The following is a 20,889-nucleotide window of genomic DNA, read 5'->3' as shown; positions in this document are numbered from 1 at the left end:
TAAGAATGGTTGATCACATGATTATTAGTTACTAATGTTTCCGCCATTATAATAATCATGCACATGTCCAATAATGAATCATATGCATAAGGGCATGATGAATCATTGGCAAGCCATAGAAGAATCGTCATGAATTCTCGAGGAGAACCGATGAGCGATTTCAGTGTTGGACAAGAGACTCTGTTATGTGTCAAGAGGTTTCACATATTAAAGTTCGAACACATGTAAAGATTTATGAAAATCCTAAGCTTTTCAAGCTAAAAGGAGAAATAAGAAGTTTGGAAAAGTACTTAGTTGAAGTAAGAAGTTAGTCAAAACTAATATTTTCTAATATGCTAGGACTTGTGAGAAGTGCTAGGCTAATCATCTTATCAATTGTTGCAAGACTCTACAAAACATTTACCTAGTGTATTGTGAGTGAGTGGAGTACTTGATCAGTGCAAGTTATATCATTCACCACAAATTCATTGATTATGTGATAATCGACAAGGAAGTTCTTTCAAGATAAAGAACCCAAACCGAGGTTGGGAACCTATATGTGTAATTGGTAAGGTTCATGCTATGAGAGATAACATGAATGTAAAGGAAAATGCGATAAAAGAAGTTTGAGCACATGGACACATGGTATGTTAAACTTCTATTGCAATCAACTAGTGTTAATACACTTACGATATGCATCACAAGGTTGTAATATGGTATTGACTACCCAAATGTTATGTCGACATTTGTCATTTGAGTTCTTATTAACTCACCTTATACCTTGTTACATCCAAATGGGTTGTAGAGACAATTGAACCCCGTTAAAGTGAACACGGATTAGCATTGTATTCGCCCATAGATACTTGTATGAGGTGAGGTCTCGAAGTGACTAGAGTGTGATGCGATTGATGGCAAGTTCAAGTGCCATAGAGTCATATGAGAATGACTAGTCGATCACATAGGCAGACTGTTAGGAACATTTTGTCGGGCCTTATCACCGCTTTTAGAGTTTTGGCAAACTTATATAGCCTGGTCGTGGTGAGAGCTACTATAGTATTCTAATGAGTCGATTCTTTTGACTAAAGTCTATTCGCCTAAGATGGCACAGTTTCAGATTAACTTTGATTTGTGTTACTACGACCTTCGTAAATGGGGTCAAATGGGCATATTTTGGGTTATGATTGTTGTGGCTAGTCGAAGGGAATGAGTGCGATATGAGTTGTCCACCTCTAGTCAGGGTTATAATAATATCTCAGGGCCACTCGAGGAGTAATGAACTGGAAATGCGTGGCCACGCTCGGAAGATATCTATGGTAGATAAATCCGGTCAATCAGTTATTCTCCAGATCGAGGAAACCACTCTCGATATGATCACTTGCAAGTACGACCTGAAAGACACCTTGCATTGAGTGGGAGATAGTAATAGGACAAGATAATTGGTGACGCACACTTGTCGAGGACAAGTGGGAGATTGTTGGAATATGTGTCCTCCGACAATAATACGATCACAACTGTCGATCATGATGATCACATGTTTACGTCTCATTTTAAAGAATACAATTGGGAAGTAATATTTTACTGTCAACTGGTCCGCACATATCGGTAATGATTGGCTGACTAGAGTTTGACATTACTGTCGTGCAACGGTGGTGATCAGTTGATCCCCTAGGTCATACCTATAGGGAAACACTCTTAATTGATCATTTACTTGATCGTATGACGATACGGGTTAATTAAATTACATAAAATTGACGGACGATTTTGGAAGTAATATTTACGTGTCTCATTGTAATTTGAATAAATAAGCTACGGTCTAAGTAAACGAATTGTTTTACTGCTGAGATGAAATTATTGTTTAAGGAAACAATTACATTTGAATGAATAAATTATTATAAATACAAGATGTTGTTATTTATAATTGGTAAATTATTTTGGTACAAGTAATTATGAATTACTAAGTCGATTTTGTATATGACGTATTTTTATTAATGCGTTGATTTTTAATATGTTAAAAATAGATAACAATTTTACATGACATGTGACATGTGACAAATTGACAATTTGACAAAGATAAAATGGAGTCCATTTTATCTATAATAACTGAAATAATGGGGAGGATTAGGAAAATATTATGTTAATTATGTGAGTGGTAAGCATAATCATTTTACCTAAACCTAGCCATGCAAACCTAGTGGTTATTGTGAAGAGCACTTTGATCATGCATTGGGCATAAAAACCTCCCCCCTTCCACCCGGTTTTGAGAAGAGAAAAACCATGGGTTTTTCTTCTTATTTTACCTAATATACACTATCAAAACACTAGTGCATTATTATTCATTCATCATCTAAAAATTTGAGTTTTTAGTGAGATAAAATCTTCATCCTTCTCCTTCTCTCTTAACCGAAATTATTGAGAGAACAAAATATTTTTCGTCAATTTTATACAAAATTAATATTGTTCGAGTAATAATAATATTAATTTTATTAAGTTGTTACTTTGGGTATTAATCCTTGGGAGGGATTCTCTACTTGAATCCTTGTTCATCCATTTAAGGAAGCTCAAGAACAAGTGAGTAGGAGAACTCACTTGTGCCCAAATAATCCGAAATCTTCAATGTAAGATGATGATTTCTTCCTTTATTTTATTATTGTTTGCATGCATAAGATCAACATTTAATTTTATGACTAAATTATATCATCACATATATGAATATGTATAGTAAAGAGATAATGATTTTCAACAGTTCCCTCTGTACGAGTATCACATGAGGCGACACCGTCCGATCCCAAAGGATTGGCCACACCCTTCCATTTACCGGTACCCAGCTGAGGGGTATCCGGAGCCTGCTAGTGAGGAGGAGGAGGAGGACGAGGACCCGGCGGCGGCGGCGGAGAGATCTCGTGCTGAGCAGAGGACGAGGAGAGAGCAGGAGGTGGACCCGGACTACACTGTGACGGTAGACAACGTGACGGAGGAGGCTGACGAGTAGTTGCTGGTCTACTCACTTCCCCAGTTTTCATTCTTTTGTCTCCTTTTTTATTTTATTGTTTTTCATTCTTTATTGGTTGTATATTCCCGTTCCCCTGTATATATCTGCTGGTGTATGCTGGAGGACAACGAGGGCGTTGTCCGTTTTGGTTTCGGGAGGGCATTGCCCTTTTGAGTCTGCATTTGCATTTGTTTTGCATTCACGTTTATATTTTCAACTTGTATTGTTTATTCATTTCATAAAATTCAAAAAACATTCAAACCATAAAAATTAGAAAAACATCAAAAAATCAAAAATATTCATGTTTATTTTTAGCATATAGGTCGAGTCGGAACGGTTGATTTCAGTGATGATATTGCACTTTAACTTGTCATTTTACTTGAGCCTTGCACTTTCATTGACGGTTATTAGCTTTGTCACACGCATAGTCTACGAGTTATTGTTCAAATATAGCTGACTGTTTAGACTTGACCTGATAAATTGGCAACCTACTTTACAAGTTCTGAGATTTCGAGCCCATAACTGGTGACATTCATGACCAGTTCCTTAGGAATTGAGAGTAGTACTCCTTGCATATCATGTTCATCATTTTTGCACTTTTATGACATTCGATTTCTTGTCAAATGCACACATTCGGGTTTGTGGTTGGTGTCACATGTAGGGAGGTGCTTGCAAATTTTCGCCTTTTCTTATATTTTTCACCCATTTAGCTCCACTTAAGCCAAAACTTGCCTTTTTGACCCATTAGCTACATCCCAAACTGAGCCTGCCCTGTCAAATTTTGGCGTCGTTGCCGGGGAGGCAATTGCCCTATCTGTTTTTTGTTTCGTTTATTTTATCCGTCTCAGGGAATTCTTATTCCTTGAGAAAGTTCTTACTTATTTTCTTTCAGTGTAGTGTATGCCCAGGTCAAATAGGTTGGAGTTAGTTTCAGCTGACTCTGAGCCAGAGAGACTGTTCAGGCATAGACTCCGTCTGCAAAGAGAATCACGAAAGGAAGACTTTAGTACTTTCAAACCCAAACTTCAGCATTTCCTATTTACAGAAGATAAATCTTTATTAGAAGATAATCTCAGTTCTGTAAACCAACCAGTAAAGATGTCGAATATTGCAAGTCATTCGGAGCCTAAAACAACATCTATTCCTAAGGGTTTCAATCTCCAGACTGAGGATGGGAATACTTTTGACATCCGTCTGTCCTATGTCAATATGGTGGAGAGAAATCTTTTTGGTGGTGTGGCAGGTGAAGACCCGAGGAAGCATATGGAGGTCTTTACGGACTATTGTTCTACTATCCCCGCCACATAGGGGGTAACTCAAGACAAGTTTAAGGAGGTGCTGTTTCCTTTCTCTTTGACTGACTTAGCCAAGGAGTGGCTGACTGACTTGGACCGTACGGGCGCAGGGACTTACAGACTGGGAGACCCTTGCTCTTACTTCTTATAAGAGATATTTCCCTCCGCAGCGCACTAATCAGCTGAGGGCAAAGATCACTAGTTTCAAGCAGGCACCTGATGAGACTTTCTATGAAGCTTGGTGTCGGTTCAAGACATTGGTGAGGTCTCTTCCTCCCCATGGTTTTGATCCGTGGTTTCTGTCCAATCAGTTCTACAATGGGTTGTACGATGACCACAGAGCCATACTTGATGCCTCATCCAACGGAAGATTCCAAAAAATACTGATGATTATAAGGGATGGGCGATTATTGAGGAGATGGCGACCCATTGTGCTGAGTATGGGAACCCGAGGGATGGTATTCGAACAGTTCACGCAGTTGATAAGGCAGTTGTGGCTCAGCTGGAAGCCATGAATGCTCGTTTTGATAAATTGGAGATGCATTTTGCTGGGGAGCCTCAGACGGTCCATTTGCTTACTAGAGGGGAGACCGTCACATGTGGGATATGTAGGAGCAATGACGGTCATACTGCTATTGATTGTCTTACAGAGAAGGAACATGTCCTTGCTTTTCAACAATACAGGCAAGAAGGGGGTTCCTATTTTAATAACCAAGGGGCGGTCCATCCTAATTTGAGGTGGACAAGTCAAAATGTGCTCAATCCTACCCCTTCTCCTCTGCAGCAGAGCCATATGTCCCTCCTCATAAGGCTCAACAAGGCTTTCAGAAGCCTCCTTCCTTTCCTACACCTAATCACGGTGCATCATCATCAGGTGGGGTGAGCGAGTTATCTGAGTTGAAGACGATGCTGCAGTCTCTGACAAAGAAATGGTAACTAAGTGACCAACAGAAAGATGCATCCATCAAGTAACTTGAAACTCAAGTTGCCCAGTTAGCCGCGAACCAATCAACGAGGAAGCAGGGTCATTTACCGTCAGAAACTGATAAGAATCCAAATGAGACGGTGAATTTAATAAATCTGAGAAGCGGTCATTCATATAAGGGACCGGAATTATTGAAATCAGATCCGAGGAAGGTAATTATTGCTGATGAACAGTGTACTGTTGATGAAAAAGAGCTGACGAAAAAGAAGATACTCGATGGACTGGTTTCAGGTGGTCGATCGAGTGAAAAAGCTGAAGAAAGGACTCGATCGAGTAGAATTGCTGCTCGATCGAGTGACCAGGAAAAATAACAGCTCGATTGAGTAAAACAAACAGCTCGATCGAGTGATTTTATTGAGGATTCTGCTCAATCGAGTGATATTTTTTCTCGATCGAGTGATGATGATAACGAAGACCTCGATCGAGAGCCTGCTAGTGCTCGATCGAGTGAAATATCTCCTGAAAGAACCCGTTCAATAGGAAAGAAGTCTCGATCGAAGGATGTAGAGCTTGATCCAGCTAAAACGTTGGAAGAGAGGAACAAGGGGAATGAAATACCCATTACGGTGCCCTTTCCGAGGCGTCTGCAGAACACAAAGGCTAATCAACAGTTCGGTAAATTTGCCGAACTCCTGAAAAGCTTACAAGTCACCGTTCTGTTCGCCGAATTGCTGACACAGTTACCCTCTTACCTTAAATTTATGAAAGAAATTTTATCACGTAAGAGGCACATTAACGACTATGACATGGTAGCTTTGACCGAGGTAGGGACGGCCGTAGTTCAGAATAAGTTACCTCCCAAACAGTCAGACCAGGGTAGTTTCTCGATTCCGTGTCACATTGGTACCCACTTAATTGATAACGCGTTATGCGATCTTGGTGCTAGCGTGAGTGTCTTACCGCTGTCTCTTAATAAGAGACTTGGTTTGACAAAGTTTAATTGCACAAATATGACTGTTCAGATGGCCGACCATAGTATATCACGGCCGTTAGGTGTAATAGAAGACATACCTGTTAAGATCGGGAGATTCTTTATTCCCGTTGACTTTTTTGTACTTGACATCCCCGAGGACACACATACCTTTATCATTTTAGGGAGACCACTTTTATTCACTGCTCGCGTAGTGATAGACGTCGGGGGCAAGACATTGATTTTTCAGGTTGGGGACGAGGAATTGATATTCCATCAGCCTAAGTTCCGAAGGGCTCCCATGCAAGCTCAGCCTTGCAATGCCCTCTCTTCTCCTGACCCTCCTATTGACACTCCAAATGAAAATTTGGAATATTGTGCTACTATCGTGACCCCTCCGCCTCAGATTGAGAGCAAAAAGGAGGAAAGTTCGTCTGTTTTCCTTGCTGCAGGTACAGATGAAAATAATGCAGGATATGTCAAAGGTTATTATGCAATTAATGTCAGTCAAAGTGGGAGTGATGACGCTAAAGCTCGTAAGAAAGGAGTAAGGACAAGGAAAGTTTGCGCGTATGTCGACGTCAACTATTCTCCTCCTAATGATTCAAATACAAGCTCGTGGAGAATGAATAGGAAGGTTAATGTTGCTGAGGTGATGTCCTCCAGTCAGTAGCCCTCCAAGGGGCTGCTGAATTGCTTTGAGAAGTGAGCGGGGAAATGCCCCGTGTAACAAATTGTAAAAACAATTTTTAATTTCCGTCGAATTTTATTTATTGCATTTAATTAGGACAATTAGAATTTAGACATTTTTAGCGTAGTTTAGAAGACTATAGACTATTACTTTTTGCTAATGGTGTACACCCTCGACTCCCACCCTGAGTACCCGCAGGTAATTTTTGTTAATGGTGTACATCGTGCTAGATTTTATAACTTAGTTGACTGCGAGTTTCTCCCTACACATTTTTTTTGCCGAACGTCACTTGAGAGGCTCGGTTTCTATGAGCCTGTTTGTGAGATTTTGCGGGGCACGGGGATGGCCAGACTAATCACTATGAGTAACCATACCTTTCGGGAGCTGAGTCTTGAGTTCTTCAGCTCCTTCACCTTCTCCTCCGGGGCACACGATGCTGCCCCCACTAGTCTTTCTGTGTCCTTCCGGTTGTTCAACCGAACTTTTTCGATGACATTGGAGGAGTTTGGTACTCGACTTGGACTTTCCTTTACGGGCACCATTGTTGCCCCTAGGAAGGTCCTCCGTCAGCTTTGGCGGACCTTGGCCCAGCCCACCTTTCCGGAGCGAAAGCTCGCTCAGGTCAGCCTCCCCCCTGCCCGTTACTTCCTCAGACTGATGGGGAGTACTATTTTTGGCCGAAATGATCCAAACATCATCAACAACAACGAGCTCTCTATTTTAGGCGGTTACCTGAACGTCGACTACGAGGGTCCCTTTACCCTCAACATCGCATACTTGACCGCCCAATACTTCCAGGATCAGGGGGGGAAGATCACGGGCACTATCGTCTGTGGTGACTTGCCTCGTTACCTATCGTACATTGAGGGAGATAGGTACCTCAGCCTAGCGTCTATGCACTCTCAGACCTGGCTGACTTCTGATTACCGGACCTGGAAGATAGATGGTTCCTTGTCTGTAGACCTACCTTGCACCACTCTCCCTCGTTTAGCCCCTCTGCCCACTGTTGCACAGGGCACCCGCCCACCACCTTTATCTGAGTACCACCTACTGATCCGACCACCTACTACATTACCCGCTTCTAAGAAGCGGCGTAGACTTGAGATCGGAGAGGGATCCGCACCTTCCACGGGTGGCCAGACTTCCACGGCCACACCTACCCTGATCCCTACTCCTACTCCTACTCCCGCGCCTGCTGACCAGACACACACATAGCCTTTGAGGCGTCCTCGGTCATGGACAAAAGGGCGCCGTGACGGTTTGTTGATTGAGATTGTAGAGAGACAGTCTCGTATGGAGAGGGACATAGCTTTGACTTTGTTCCCTCTGTACGAGTATCACATGAGGCGACACCGATCCCAGAGGACTGGCCACAACCTTCCTTTTACCGGTACCCAGCTGAGGGGTACCCGGAGCCTGCTAGTGAGGAGGAGGAGGAGGACGAGGACTCGGCGGCGGCGGCGGAGAGAGCTCGTGCTGAGCAGAGGAGGAGGAGAGAGCAGGAGGTGGACCCGGACTACTTTGTGACGGTGGAGGACACGACGGAGGAGGCTGACGAGTAGCTGCTGGTCTACTCACTTCCCTAGTTTTCAGACTGGTTTGGGGATGTTCGTGTTTTGTATGTCTATTCTTACTCTTTTATTTCTTTTGTTTCCTTTTTTATTTTATTGTTTTTCATTCTTTATTGGTTGTATATTCCCGTTCCCTTGTATATATCTGCTGGTGTATGCTGGAGGACAACGAGGGCGTTGTCCGTTTTGGTTTGGGGAGGGCATTGCATCCTTTTGAGTCTGCATTTGCATTTGTTTTGCATTCACGTTTATATTTTCAGCTTGCATTGTTTATTCATTTCATAAAATTCAAAAAAAGTTGAAACCAAAAAAATTAGAAAAACTTCAAAAAATCAAAAATATTCATATATATTTTTAGCATATAGGTCGAGTCGGAACGGTTGATTTCAGTGATGATATTGCACTTTAACTTGTCATTTTACTTGAGCCTTGCACTTTCATTGACTGTTATTAGCTTTGTCACACACATAGTCTTTGAGTTTTTGTTCAAATATAGCTGACTGTTTAGACTTGACCTGATAAATTGGCAACCTACTTTACAATTTCTGAGATTTAGAGCCCATAACTGGTGACATTCATGACCAGTTCATTAGGAATTGAGAGTAGTACTCCTTGCATATCATGTTCATCATTTTTGCACTTTTATGACATTCGATTTCTTGTCAAATGCACACATTCGGGTTTGTGGTTGGTGTCACATGCAGGGAGGTGCTTGCAAATTTTCCCCTTTTCTTACATTTTTCACCCATTTAGCTCCACTTAAGCCAAAACTTGCCTTTTTGACCCATTAGCTACATCTCAAACTGAACCTGCCTAGTCGAGCTAGTTTAGTATGTCTTTTGTGGTATGATTTTCCGTCTACAATTTGGCCCGTATCATTTTGATTGGAGTTGGTGTAAATAAAGGAAGGAGAAAAGAAAAAAAAAGAGAATTGAAAAGAAAAAAAAAAGAAAGGAAAAACGTGAAGAAAAAAAAGGAAAAAAGAAAAAATATGAAAAATGTATGATTCACGTAAGTCAGAAAAAGAAAAAAAAAAGTTGAAAATAATATTTGATTTGTATCAGTTGATTCATTAAGACGGTATTAAAAAAGGGAAGTTTGTGACCGTCTAACTCCTCCATTCTTATTCCATATTATTGAGGAGATAGTGTATGTGATTAGTGAGTTGTGTGCCAAATGAAGGGCACTTGTACTTTATTTTTCAGTCAGTTGAGATTCGGACGGTCTAATATGGTCATGTTTAGGAAATAGCTTGGCGCTTTTACCTCCACATTTCCATAACTTGTTTTGCCTTTTCTCACCTGAACCTCACTATTCCCATATCATTTGTAAGCCCTCGGCTGTGACGGACATTGTTGGTTGGAGTGTGTGCATTAGTACATGAATTAACTTTCATTTTTGTTGCATGCATGCTATGTAGGTTGCACTTAGGTAAGTGACTGTTTCTCTTTCTCTCTTTCACATACATTATTCACCCTTTGCTTCATGAGAGAAGCGTGGCCACGTTTGAGTCCGATTTTGTTGGTCTTGCAAGGTCGATAGGTGGGCTATATTTCTGAACAACTTATAACTTGTTTGCGTATTGACTGCATAGTTGTAACTGTTAATTTTTGTTGCATTAAACTGGTTCAGGTAGACAAGTTAAGCTAGCTCTGAGTTTTCATTTCCGTTCCATTAGTTGCATTTTATTTTACTCGAGGACGAGTAAAGGTTCGGTTTCGGGAGATTTGATACGTGCATTTTGTATAGTCTTTTTAGCCTATTTTAGCACGTATTTCCATGTACTTTTATACTGTTTATATCACATTATGCCCCGAATTGGCTACTTTGGTTCGTTTTGTCCGTTTTGTAGAAATGAATGTGAAAGTAGTGAATCATACCATTTTCGTCCTACTTTGCATGCATTTTGAGGAGACGGGATTTTTCAGAGCGAGATCTTGCATTGGGATGCGTGAAGAAACAGTCTACGAAGCAGTCGGCTACAAGTTGAAGCTGTTTCAGAGGAAGAACACTCGATCGAGCCCTTTTATTGGTAGATCGAGTGGTTTTTGTGGCTGAGTTGGTCGATCGAGTGGGTTGTTTTACTCGATCGACAGAGCTGGAATTTGAGGTTACTCGTTCGAGTAGTATTTCTACTCGATCGAGTATATTTCTTGGGGAAGTACTCGATCGAGCTGTTTTAAACAGCTCGATCGAGTGGTTTGGTCTTTAATGGGCTTTAATTAGTCCGTGAACTTATAATTAGCTTATGGACTTAGCTTAATTCTATTTAAACTCTCGATAATTAGGTCATTGGGCATCTTTTCATCTATCATTTTTACACTACTCTTGAACGCTGCTTTTCTCCTTTCACTGTAACTTTTACTTTCGCGGATATTTAGCTTGGATCTTGTGTTCTTTACGCCGGAATTCTCGCGATTGTAATCTCTTACTCTCTTTTATTCTTAATCTATTATCCGTTTGCTTTGATTCTCTTGTTTAGTTATCTTAATTTCTGCCCTAATTTGTTTTATGCGATTTAATTATCATTTCAATATGTTTATTATTAGTTCATTCATTATTATTAGTCTTGACAATATTGATAATATGAGTAGCTAATTTATTTCATGTTAGGTTTTGGGGATCTACGGTAGAAATGTGACGATGTAGTGAGTAGGTTAGATGAATTATTTGTGACATTCTGTCCCCATGGCAATATAACTGTATTAGCTGACTTTGTTGAGTGCACGCTTCTGAGTCACCCTTTAATCTGGTTAAATTTAATCCTGGATCAGAAGATTGGACTAAATAGACCTGCTATGAACAGTAGACTACCCTGACGAGGACGGAAGTTAAGTTAGTGGGAATCTAGGGTAGAAAGTGGATCGGAAGGACCATTCCATATCCGTCTCACAGTAATTTATCTAGACTATTTGCAATTGAGTCACTGGACTACCGTAGTGAACTGAAATCCTGACATGTCCCTTCTTTATTGATAGTTTATCTCTATTTTCCGCCTTCCCTTCTCTTTCCTTGCTTCTCTTTCTTTTACACATTTTAGTTTAGAAAATCAAATATAAAAACCCCCATTTTGTGACCAAATAGACGGACTCTTTGCAGATATCTTGCCTCCCTGAGGAGATCGACCTGACTTCCCTAGCTATATAGTTAGTTTAGTTAGTTATTTTTGATAGGTATACGACAACCCTGTCACTCATCCTCCAAGTGCCTTACCAGGACCACTTAAGGCATGAGAATACTACCATCTCGGTTACGCGAGGCAATGTATATCAAATACATAATAACGAAACGTACTTTATTAAATAAATTTAAAGCGATACAACTCCAAACAAAAACTGTCAAAAGGAAATACAACTGTCCCAAAACGCTAACTCAAATAAAGTAAACAGAGGTTCATGACACAGCGGAAATTTTCTAGACATCTCGTGGTGACTCAACCCAGCTATCCCATGCGCATCCATCTCATACCTGCTAAATAACTGCTCACCATCCCCGAATGGATCACCACAGTGTTTAAAACAATTAAATGGGGTCAATTACTGATTACACAAAAACAATACATCAGAAACAATACAACAATCACCCAATCTCAATCAGAACTCCACACACCTGACTACACACTAAAGTGTGTAGTCCTGCCAGAATACCCATCTGAACAAGTTTTCCACACCGCCAGTGGGGGACCGTAGCCGTTCTTACCTAAGCCCCGCTCATCTCATCCGAGCGATAATCCATGTTCCTTAATGTGCACATACCCTCTGTGGCGGGTCCCACAGAGGACGAATGAAGGGCGTGAATCCACTTCCGCAAGTGACTCCACTCAGCCGAGGACGCACCTTGCGGACCACAGACAAACAATCACAACCAACCATAATATACAACATCAAACACCAAGTACCAATTCCAATACGATATGAATCAACAATAATAAAAACCATCAACAACATTATGTAATCAATAACTGAGTAGGGAAACCCTACCTGAAATAACCAACCACGAGACCATCCCAAGCAGCTAATCAGTAATGCTCCTCTAGGAAACCTCCTCCTATAAACACATATTCATACAATTATCATCTAATCAACATAACACCCCCAAAACCCCCAATTCTACCCAATTAGGGTATTAAACAAAATCAACAAAACAATATAAAAACTATACAAGGATCGTACCCTTGACACGACGAACTCAACGGCGTAAAGAACACGACGATCCGACAACCTTAGCCTTTGGGATTTGATAATAACACGAAGAACAATGCAACGTAACTCTGTTCTCTCTTTGAAAGGTTTTTAGAAAAGTAAAAATGATTAAGAAATATGACGGAACCCTTAAATACTAATCACGCGTTATTAACAAAACCCTGCTAAAACAACCCGTAATACCAACTTACTCGATCGAGTAAGTGACTTACTCGATCGAGTGCCCCTTACTCGATCGAGTGTCATACGTACTCGATCGAGTACCCATCAGGCAGACTACTGTTTCGTATAAAAACATACTTACTCGACAGAGTAAGCCCCACTCGATAGAGTACCCATAGACATAGAAAACCGTAGTATTACAGAATAAGTCCCTGCGTAGAAAAATGATCATAAATTGGGGTCAAGGCCAGTCTTTGGTCATTCTTCATAGTGTCCATGGTAAGGCTCAAATTACGCATCATGTCCATCAGTTCATTGTTTAGATGGGAGGAGGAGCATTAGAGGATTGACCTCTTTCATGACACTCTAGATTAGGGGCATTGGGTGTCTCCGCTTCTAGAGTCAAGAGATAGGTAGGTCTTACAAAAGAGGTACCCTCGCGGCGGGGTTTGGTGTGGACAATATCTTTAAGTTTAGAAACAACACCTGGAAGACTAATAGAGTCGTTCTTACCAATTTTCCAAATTATGTTGGGGTGAGCATTTCTAAACCGATTCAATGAAAGAAAATAATCATAATCAAGTCCATCACCCACCTCTATGTTGAAAGAAAAGGTCGCAAATGGGTAGTGTCTTGATTGAAATGGCAAACCTTTGTAGCTATCCTAGTTATCAACCCATCCAACACAATGGAGCTAGTGGATTGGTTGCATTATTTGGTCAAGTGGACCGCAAAGTGGTAGGGGAGATTAATTCCCCATGTCTCATAACCATCAACATTAAGGTAAGCACTAAAAATTTCCACCTCCAACATCGTCACCGAGTGAGGCTCATTCCTACCTAAAAATGTCTAACCAATGAAGCGTTGCCATATGCGAATGGGGGGGGGGGGTAGTGAATGTATTGGTGAGGCACATGATTCCAATCTACAAATGGGCGGTGGAAAATGGCATTCCAAGTATTCATTAGAGTATAATGCTCGGGTGACTCAATATATATGCAATTTCTCATTTATTAAGCTAAAAATTTTCCGCAAATGCACCTAGAGTCATCCTATAATCAACATTGAATAACCGGAAACTAAAACCATAAACAAAGTCCTTCTTTTTCGACTTATGAAATAAAAAGGAACTCAAGAACTCAAGGGTGAGTTTGGAAAAGGTCTTATAGTTCATGGTGTATGCATATTTCATATCTACACCCTTAAACAAAGATTTCAAATGTTTGTCTTGACCAATGCTCTTTAAGGAGGTATGATTAATAAACTTAGTAGCTTTCATAGCTTTTTTCCTTAGAGATTTCAAGTTTTTCCATTGAACCTCCGATGCAAATATGACATCCGGGAATGAAGGGTCATGCCACTCCGGAACATCTTGCATTTCGACATCCTCCGGAGCATGGCATGCCTCCGGTGCACTCCTTATTCTTTTTTAAGTACCTTGCTTGCTTGCCTTTTTCGGTGCCATTAAATTTCTGAATTCTAAGACAAGAATTTCAACTTAAAACAAGAATATAATCATCCAAATCAAGCAAAATAGAACAAATGAGTGAGCTAATTCATCCTACAAATTAATAATAGAACACTGTAAAACAAATTCCTAGCATAAACAAGTGAAAAATCAAAATCCCCCAAATTGATTTAGATTTTGAGAAATTGGAATTAAAGAGATTAAATGGATGAAATAAAAGAGAAAGAGAGTAGAAACTTACTTGTTGATAATAGTGGATGAACAAACCTTTGATTCTTGATGTTAGAAGAGGTTTTGAGTGTGATTTTGGGTGAGAAATGAAGTAAAGAGAGAAGAAGGGAGAGTGTGGTACCGTCGTGCAAATGAGGAGCAAATGAGATGAACTTGCATTTTCCCGTGTTTTAATTAAAACACTTAAAATGAGATACCCATGACCCCGATCAGGGACACCCCACCCCGATCGGGGTTGACCGATTCCACGTGTTTGATTTTCTTGCTTCATATGCTCATTCTTGTCTCGAATATTAAAACTTATGACCCCGAATGGGGTTCCAGGATGGGGTATCGTGCTAATCCTCCAAATGGCCTTCTTCTCATCTCCAAACACCTACAAATCACAATTTAAAATTCCAACTAGTCTAGAAATTGTCTCTAATTCTACGAAAATAATTAATTGATCAAAAATTGAAAACAAAAACACGGGTTGCCTTCCGAAAAGCGCTGATTTTACGTCCCGCATGACGTAAGAAGGTTGAGAGAGTTAGGCTTCCATAGGTAGAGGGTTCACGGAGGCCTCCTCTACAACTCCAACGATCGTATTATCATAGTAGACCTTCAAACGATGACCATTAGCTTTGAATTTCTCTCTATTGGTGGCCATAAGTTCAACGGAACCAGATTTGTTGACATTTGTAACGGTAAATGGACCGGACCACCTTGATCGTAGCTTTTCCGAAAATAGCTTAAAATGGGAATTTAACAATAATACCTTATCATTGATTTTGAAATCCTTCTTGAGAATCATCTTGGCATGCCACACCTTTGTCTTCTCCTTGTAAAGAGGATAACTTTCATAGGCTTGTAAGCATAATTCATCAAGCTCATTAAGTTGCAATAGTCATTTTTCTCCACTTAACATGGCATCCATATTGACTTGCTTGACCGCCCAATAAGCCTTGTGCTCCGTCTCAACCGGTAGATGGCAAGCTTTCCCATAAACCAACCTATATGGTTAGGTAGCAATAGGGGTTTTAAACGCGGTATGATAGGCCCATAAGGTGACATCAAGCTTCATGCTCCAATCCTTCATTGACCTGGCACCAACTTTCTCAAGTATTGACTTGAGCTCACGATTTGAAAATTCTACTTGGCCACTTGTTTGTGGATGATAGGCCAAGCCTCTTCTATGGGATACCCCATACTTTGCTAGCAATGCATCAAGTTGTTTCTCACCAATGTGAGTACGACGATCACCAATGACCGCTCTAAGCACACCAAATCTTGGGAAAATGATCTTCTTAAACAAATTAATAACGACTCGGGCATCATTGGTTGGAGTAGCAATTGCCTCTACCCATTTAGAGACATAATCAACAACGACCAATATGTAAAGATTACCTTTAGATGCAGGAAACAGACCTTGGTAATCGATACCCCATACATCAAACCCTTCCACTTCTAGGATACCATTCAAAGGCATCTCATGCCTTCTTAAAATCGAGCTTGTTCTTTGGCAAGCATCACATGCCATCACATAATTCTTGGCATCTTGGAACATGGTAGGCCAATAGACACCGGATTGTAACACCTTACAAACAGTCCTGGATGGCCCATGATGACAACCATAAGGAGAATAATGACATCCTTCAAGAACACCTTTCACATCTTATTGCGAGACACATCTCTGGAATAGCCCATCAGAGCAATGTTTGAATAAATAAGGATCATCCCAAAGAAAGAACTTGGCATCAAGCATGAACTTCTTCCTTTGTTGATATAAAAGGTTGGGTAGCAACTCCTTTCCAACTAGATAGTTGGTTATATCGGCATACCATGGTGTATTAGAATCCAACATCATTAAGGAGTCATCAGTGAAAGAATCATCAATAGGTATATAATACCTCCATCATCATACTTCAATCAGGATAAGTGATCGGCAACAATATTTTCAGCCACCTTCTTGTCACGAATCTCTAGTTCAAATTCTTGCAAAAGCAAGATCCATCTTGTAAGCCTTGGCTTGGCCTCTTGCTTGGCTAGGATAAGATTCAAAGCAACATGATCGGTATGAACAATGACTTTGGACCCAATCAAATAAGAGCAGAATTTGTCTAAGGCATAGACAAATTGCAAGTAGCTCTTTCTCCGTTGTAGCATAATTCATTTGAGCCGTATCCTAGGTTTTACTTGCATAGTAGATAGCATGGAGCACCTTGTCCTTCCTTTATCCTAGCACGGCACCTACCGCATTGTCACTTGCATTACACATGAGTCTAAATGGCCAGTTCCAATCCAGTGATTGGATGATAGGTGTGGAGATCAAAGTGTTCTTAATCGTATTAAAAGACTCAAGACAATCGCTAGTAAACACACATGGGGCATCCTTTAAAAGAAGTTATGTAAGGGGTTTGGCAATCTTAGAAAAATATTTAATGAACCGGCGATAGAATCCCGCATGGCCTAAGATACCCCTTACACTTTTGACATTTATCGGTGGGGGTAGTTGTTCAATAACTTGTACCCTAGCACGTCCCACTTAAATACCTCTTTCGGAAACAATATGACTAAGCACCACTCCTTCATTATCCATGATGGGGCATTTCTCCCAATTTAACACCAAGTCAACTCCTTCACAAGGCTTTAAAACATTAATTTAGTTAGCCAAACATGCATCAAATGAAGATCCATAAACACTAAAGTCATCCATAAACACTTCCATGATAGATTCAATAAAATCGGAAAAAATGCTTATCATGCAATGTTGGAAGGTAGCGGGGGAATTACAAAGACAAAACGGTATCCTACGGTAAGCAAATATACCATAGGGACATGTAAATGTGGTCTTCTCTTGGTCATCGGGGTGAATAGGTATTTGAAAGAACCAGGAATAACTATCTAAGTAGCAAAAGTACTTGTGACATGCCAACCTTTCCAACATTTGGTCAATAAAGGGTAGTGGGTAACGATTTTTCTTGGTGGCCAAATTTAACCTCCTATAGTCAATGCACATGACTCATCCCATCACAATTCTAGTAAGGATAATTTCATTTTTATCATTTTTGACTACGCTGGTTCTTCCTTTCTTAGGAACCAGTTGGACCGGACTGACCAATTTTGGGTCGGAAATTGAATAAATAATTCCCACATCCAACAATTTTATGACCTCCTTTTTAACCACTTCTTGCATGTTCGGATTTAAACGCCTTTGACCTTGGACACATGGTTTAAGATCTTCTTCAAGATAAATTCTATGCATGCAAAAATTGGGGCTTATGCCCTTCAAAACATCAAGTTTGTAACTAATAACTTTCTTGTGAGTTCTCAAAACTTTTAGCAATGAAGACAATTGACTCTCATACAAATGAGCACTAACACTGACCGGACACATTTTCGACTCATCTAGAAAAGCATATTTCAAATTAGAGGGGAGGGGTTTAAGTTTGGGTTTTTGTATCTCAACACCTTGAGGAGTAGATACCAAACCTATGAATTGTGAGATTTTCTCCAATGGTAGCTCTTCTCCATCCAAATCAACATCCAAAGCATCTACTTCTTCACATCCAATCTCATCATCACCTGCAAATGATTCCAGTAACAAGAGTACCTCCAAGGGAACTTTAGCCAAAGATCGAGGTATAGAGTCTTCTATCACAACATCAACAATATCCAAAGCATCAATAGAATAACAAGACTCTTCAAGCATTTGACTCTTCTTTCATAGCACTATTCAAGTTATATGTGACCTTATCGTCACCAACTTCTAAAGTTAACTTACCATTCTTGACATCAGATACGGCACTCGCGGCATGTAGAAAAGGTCTTCCCAAAATGATTTGGATTTGTGCATCTTCGGCCATCTCAAGATCGATAAAATCAACCGGAATGAAAAATTTACCAACTTTAACGGGCACATCCTCTAAAACTCCTAAAGGGCATTTGATTGAACGGTCTGCAATTTGCAAAGTGGCACTAGTACATTTCAAGACTCCCATATTTAACTTATAACAAATAGTGTATGGTATTACACTCACACTAGCACCTAAATAACATAAAGCTTTAACAATAGTATAAGTGTCAATGGTGCATGGAATGGAAAAGCTACAAGGATCTTTTAACTTGGGAGGGGACTTATTTTGTAAAAGAGCACTACACTCGGCGGTGAATGCTATAGTTTCAACATCATCAAAAGTCCTCTTCTTAGTTAAAATGTCTTTCATGAACTTAGTATATGATGGAATTTGAGTGATCAATTCCGTAAAAGGAATGGTTACTTGAAATTTCCTCACCACTTTGACTTTTTCCGGAACATTGATTTAAATATCCTTGTTTAGAGGAGCATCCTCCATATCTTTCACTTCCTCCACAACAATAGGTTCAACAACCATCTTGGGAATAGCATCAACCTTCTTTGAAATGGGAGAAACCTCTATTTCAACAAGTACCTTCTCATTTTCAGTAGGCATAGGGGGATCATCATACTTGGTACCACTTTTCAAGGTAATTAATATCAATAATGGTATCATGTGGTGGCTCACCTTGGGGTGGTAGTTGAGCCGTCTTCGTTTGAGAGATAGAAGAAGCTAGTTGAGCCATTTGATTCTCTAGCATCTTGATGACGGCATTGTGAGCTTGATCACTCTTTTGAATTTGAGCCAACAAAATGGATTGAGTCTTAGCCATTTGCATGACCAGGGCTTCAAGTTTGCTCCCCCGTTGGTCATTTTGTTGTGAATTTGAAGATTGACCTTGAGCTTGTTGGAGGTTTTGTTAAAAAAATTTTTGAGGTGGCCTTTGAGTTTTATTTTGATTTTGAAAACCCGGTGGATTGAAGTACCTTTGTTGTTGTTGTGGAATAAATGTATTTTGTTGTTGAGGAACAAAGGTGTTTTGTGGTTGTTGGGGCACAAAGGTATTTTGTTGTGGAGGGTTTAGCACATTTGTGCTCTTATAAGACAAATTTGGGTAGTACTTCGTATTGGGATTGTAAGTATTTGAGAAAGTACCTGGTGGAAGTGTATTTTGTCTAAAACTTTGAAAAGCATTTACCTCTTCAATAGTTACCCTACACAAAGCAGTGCAATGTCCCGCACCTCCACAAGCTTCACATAGAAGTATTTGGCTAATAGTGGACATAGCATTAACTTGTTGAAGAGATGAACCTGCATTTTGGGCCTCCAATTGTTGTTGAAGCAAGGCAATCTGAGCTTTCAAAACAGATGTATCAGAAGACTCTTCCTTAGGCTTCAATGTCACAATTCGGGAATTGACATATTGCGAGTCATGAATCGTCATAGATTCAATTGTAGCATGAGATATATCAATGTCAATTTGATCAAACCGCCCATTGTTGGCGGAATCTTGAACACGTCGGGATTCGGCGCAACACTAATTGTAGAATGTAATAGCTAGAAACCAAGGATCCAACCCATGATGTGGGAATTGTCTTTGGAACTCCTTGTACCTTTCCCAAGCTTCATATAAGCTCTCCAGCCCTTGTTGACGAAACCACGTGATTTGGCTCCTTAATGTTTGTGTTTTCTCTGGTGGAAAATACTTTGATAAAAAGCAAGAGCCAAAGTATCCCAATTCGTGATCTCCATGGCTGTTCTATTAACGCTATTGATCCATATCTTAGGCTTGTCCTTCAATGAAAAAGGGAAGAGTATCTCCTTTTTTTGAGATTGTATGAAACCTGTTTGCCTAATCATTGAGCAATAGTCACAAATATTTTGCACATGCAAATTGGGATCCTCCAAAGGACTTCCCCCAAATTGCCTCCACTCCACAAGGTTATTAAAAGCCGGCTTGATCTCGAAATCGGTGGCTCCAATTTGGGTAGTAGTGATAGCCTTAGGAAGCATAGTCGCAGTGGGCATGAATTGGTGGCTCCAATTCGGGTAGTAGTGGCTCCAATTTGGGTAGTAGTGATACCTTAAGGAAGCATAGTGTGCATGATCGGAAAGTTTCACCATCTTCTTGATTGGTGGTGGTGGTGGTGGTGGAAGCGATGGACTAGAAACTTCTTCTTTGTCACGAAGTGGATAATTGGCACGAATTAGAGCCAAAGTACCGGGACTAGAAGATTGGGCAAGCTCCTTCAAATAAATGAGTCGGCTATGGAAGGTTGTCATGGGCTTCAGATCAAAAGGAAGCAATTCTCCCATGCGAGAGGACCTGGGTATAAGACAACAACTACAAGAAACTTCTAAGTAACAGTCTCAAGGAATAAGTGTTCCTCGAGACAAAAGAAAACAAGATAGAAATCAACAAATCAAAATGCAACAAAACCGTGCTCCCCGGCAACGACGCCAAAATTTGATAGGCTACCGCACACCTAGCAAAAATACCCTATACTTGCTAACAAATGAATGTAGTAAAGTAGGGGTCGAACACAAGTAGACGGGAGTTGCATAGTGAA

General features: G+C 40.3%; 1 protein-coding gene and 1 non-coding gene across 2 annotated transcripts; one reads left to right on the top strand and one right to left on the bottom strand.

The window, feature by feature from the left end:
* Positions 1 to 15,483: 15,483 nt before the first annotated feature.
* Positions 15,484 to 18,463, bottom strand: LOC141602081 (uncharacterized). Its single transcript, XM_074422391.1, has 4 exons — positions 18,247 to 18,463; positions 17,581 to 18,116; positions 17,016 to 17,109; positions 15,484 to 16,136 (listed from the first exon to the last, which is right to left on the bottom strand). The coding sequence occupies exons 1-4, from the start codon at positions 18,461 to 18,463 to the stop codon at positions 15,484 to 15,486; spliced, it is 1,500 nt and encodes a 499-aa protein (XP_074278492.1).
* A 1,430-nt stretch (positions 18,464 to 19,893) lies between these two features.
* On the top strand, positions 19,894 to 20,001 carry LOC141603317 (small nucleolar RNA R71). Its single transcript, XR_012525201.1, has one exon. It is a non-coding gene; the product is annotated as a small nucleolar RNA R71 (small nucleolar RNA).
* Positions 20,002 to 20,889: the final 888 nt, after the last annotated feature.

This window comes from Silene latifolia, chromosome 9 (genome assembly GCF_048544455.1).
Source record: "Silene latifolia isolate original U9 population chromosome 9, ASM4854445v1, whole genome shotgun sequence".
Lineage (NCBI taxonomy): Eukaryota > Viridiplantae > Streptophyta > Magnoliopsida > Caryophyllales > Caryophyllaceae > Silene > Silene latifolia.
Note: the sequence above shows the minus strand (reverse complement) of the source record. Positions and strands in the feature narration are given on the sequence as shown.

Coding starts and splice junctions, on each gene's coding strand:
- LOC141602081 (XM_074422391.1), bottom strand. CDS start 18,463: ATGGGAGTCTTGAAATGTACTAGTGCCACTTTGCAAATTGCAGACCGT. Junction 17,110..17,580: donor CAATTTCCGACCCAAAATTG/GTCAGTCCGGTC, acceptor AATGTTTTAAAG/CCTTGTGAAGGAGTTGACTT. Junction 16,137..17,015: donor TCATATTGTTTCCGAAAGAG/GTATTTAAGTGG, acceptor TCTCGCAATAAG/ATGTGAAAGGTGTTCTTGAA.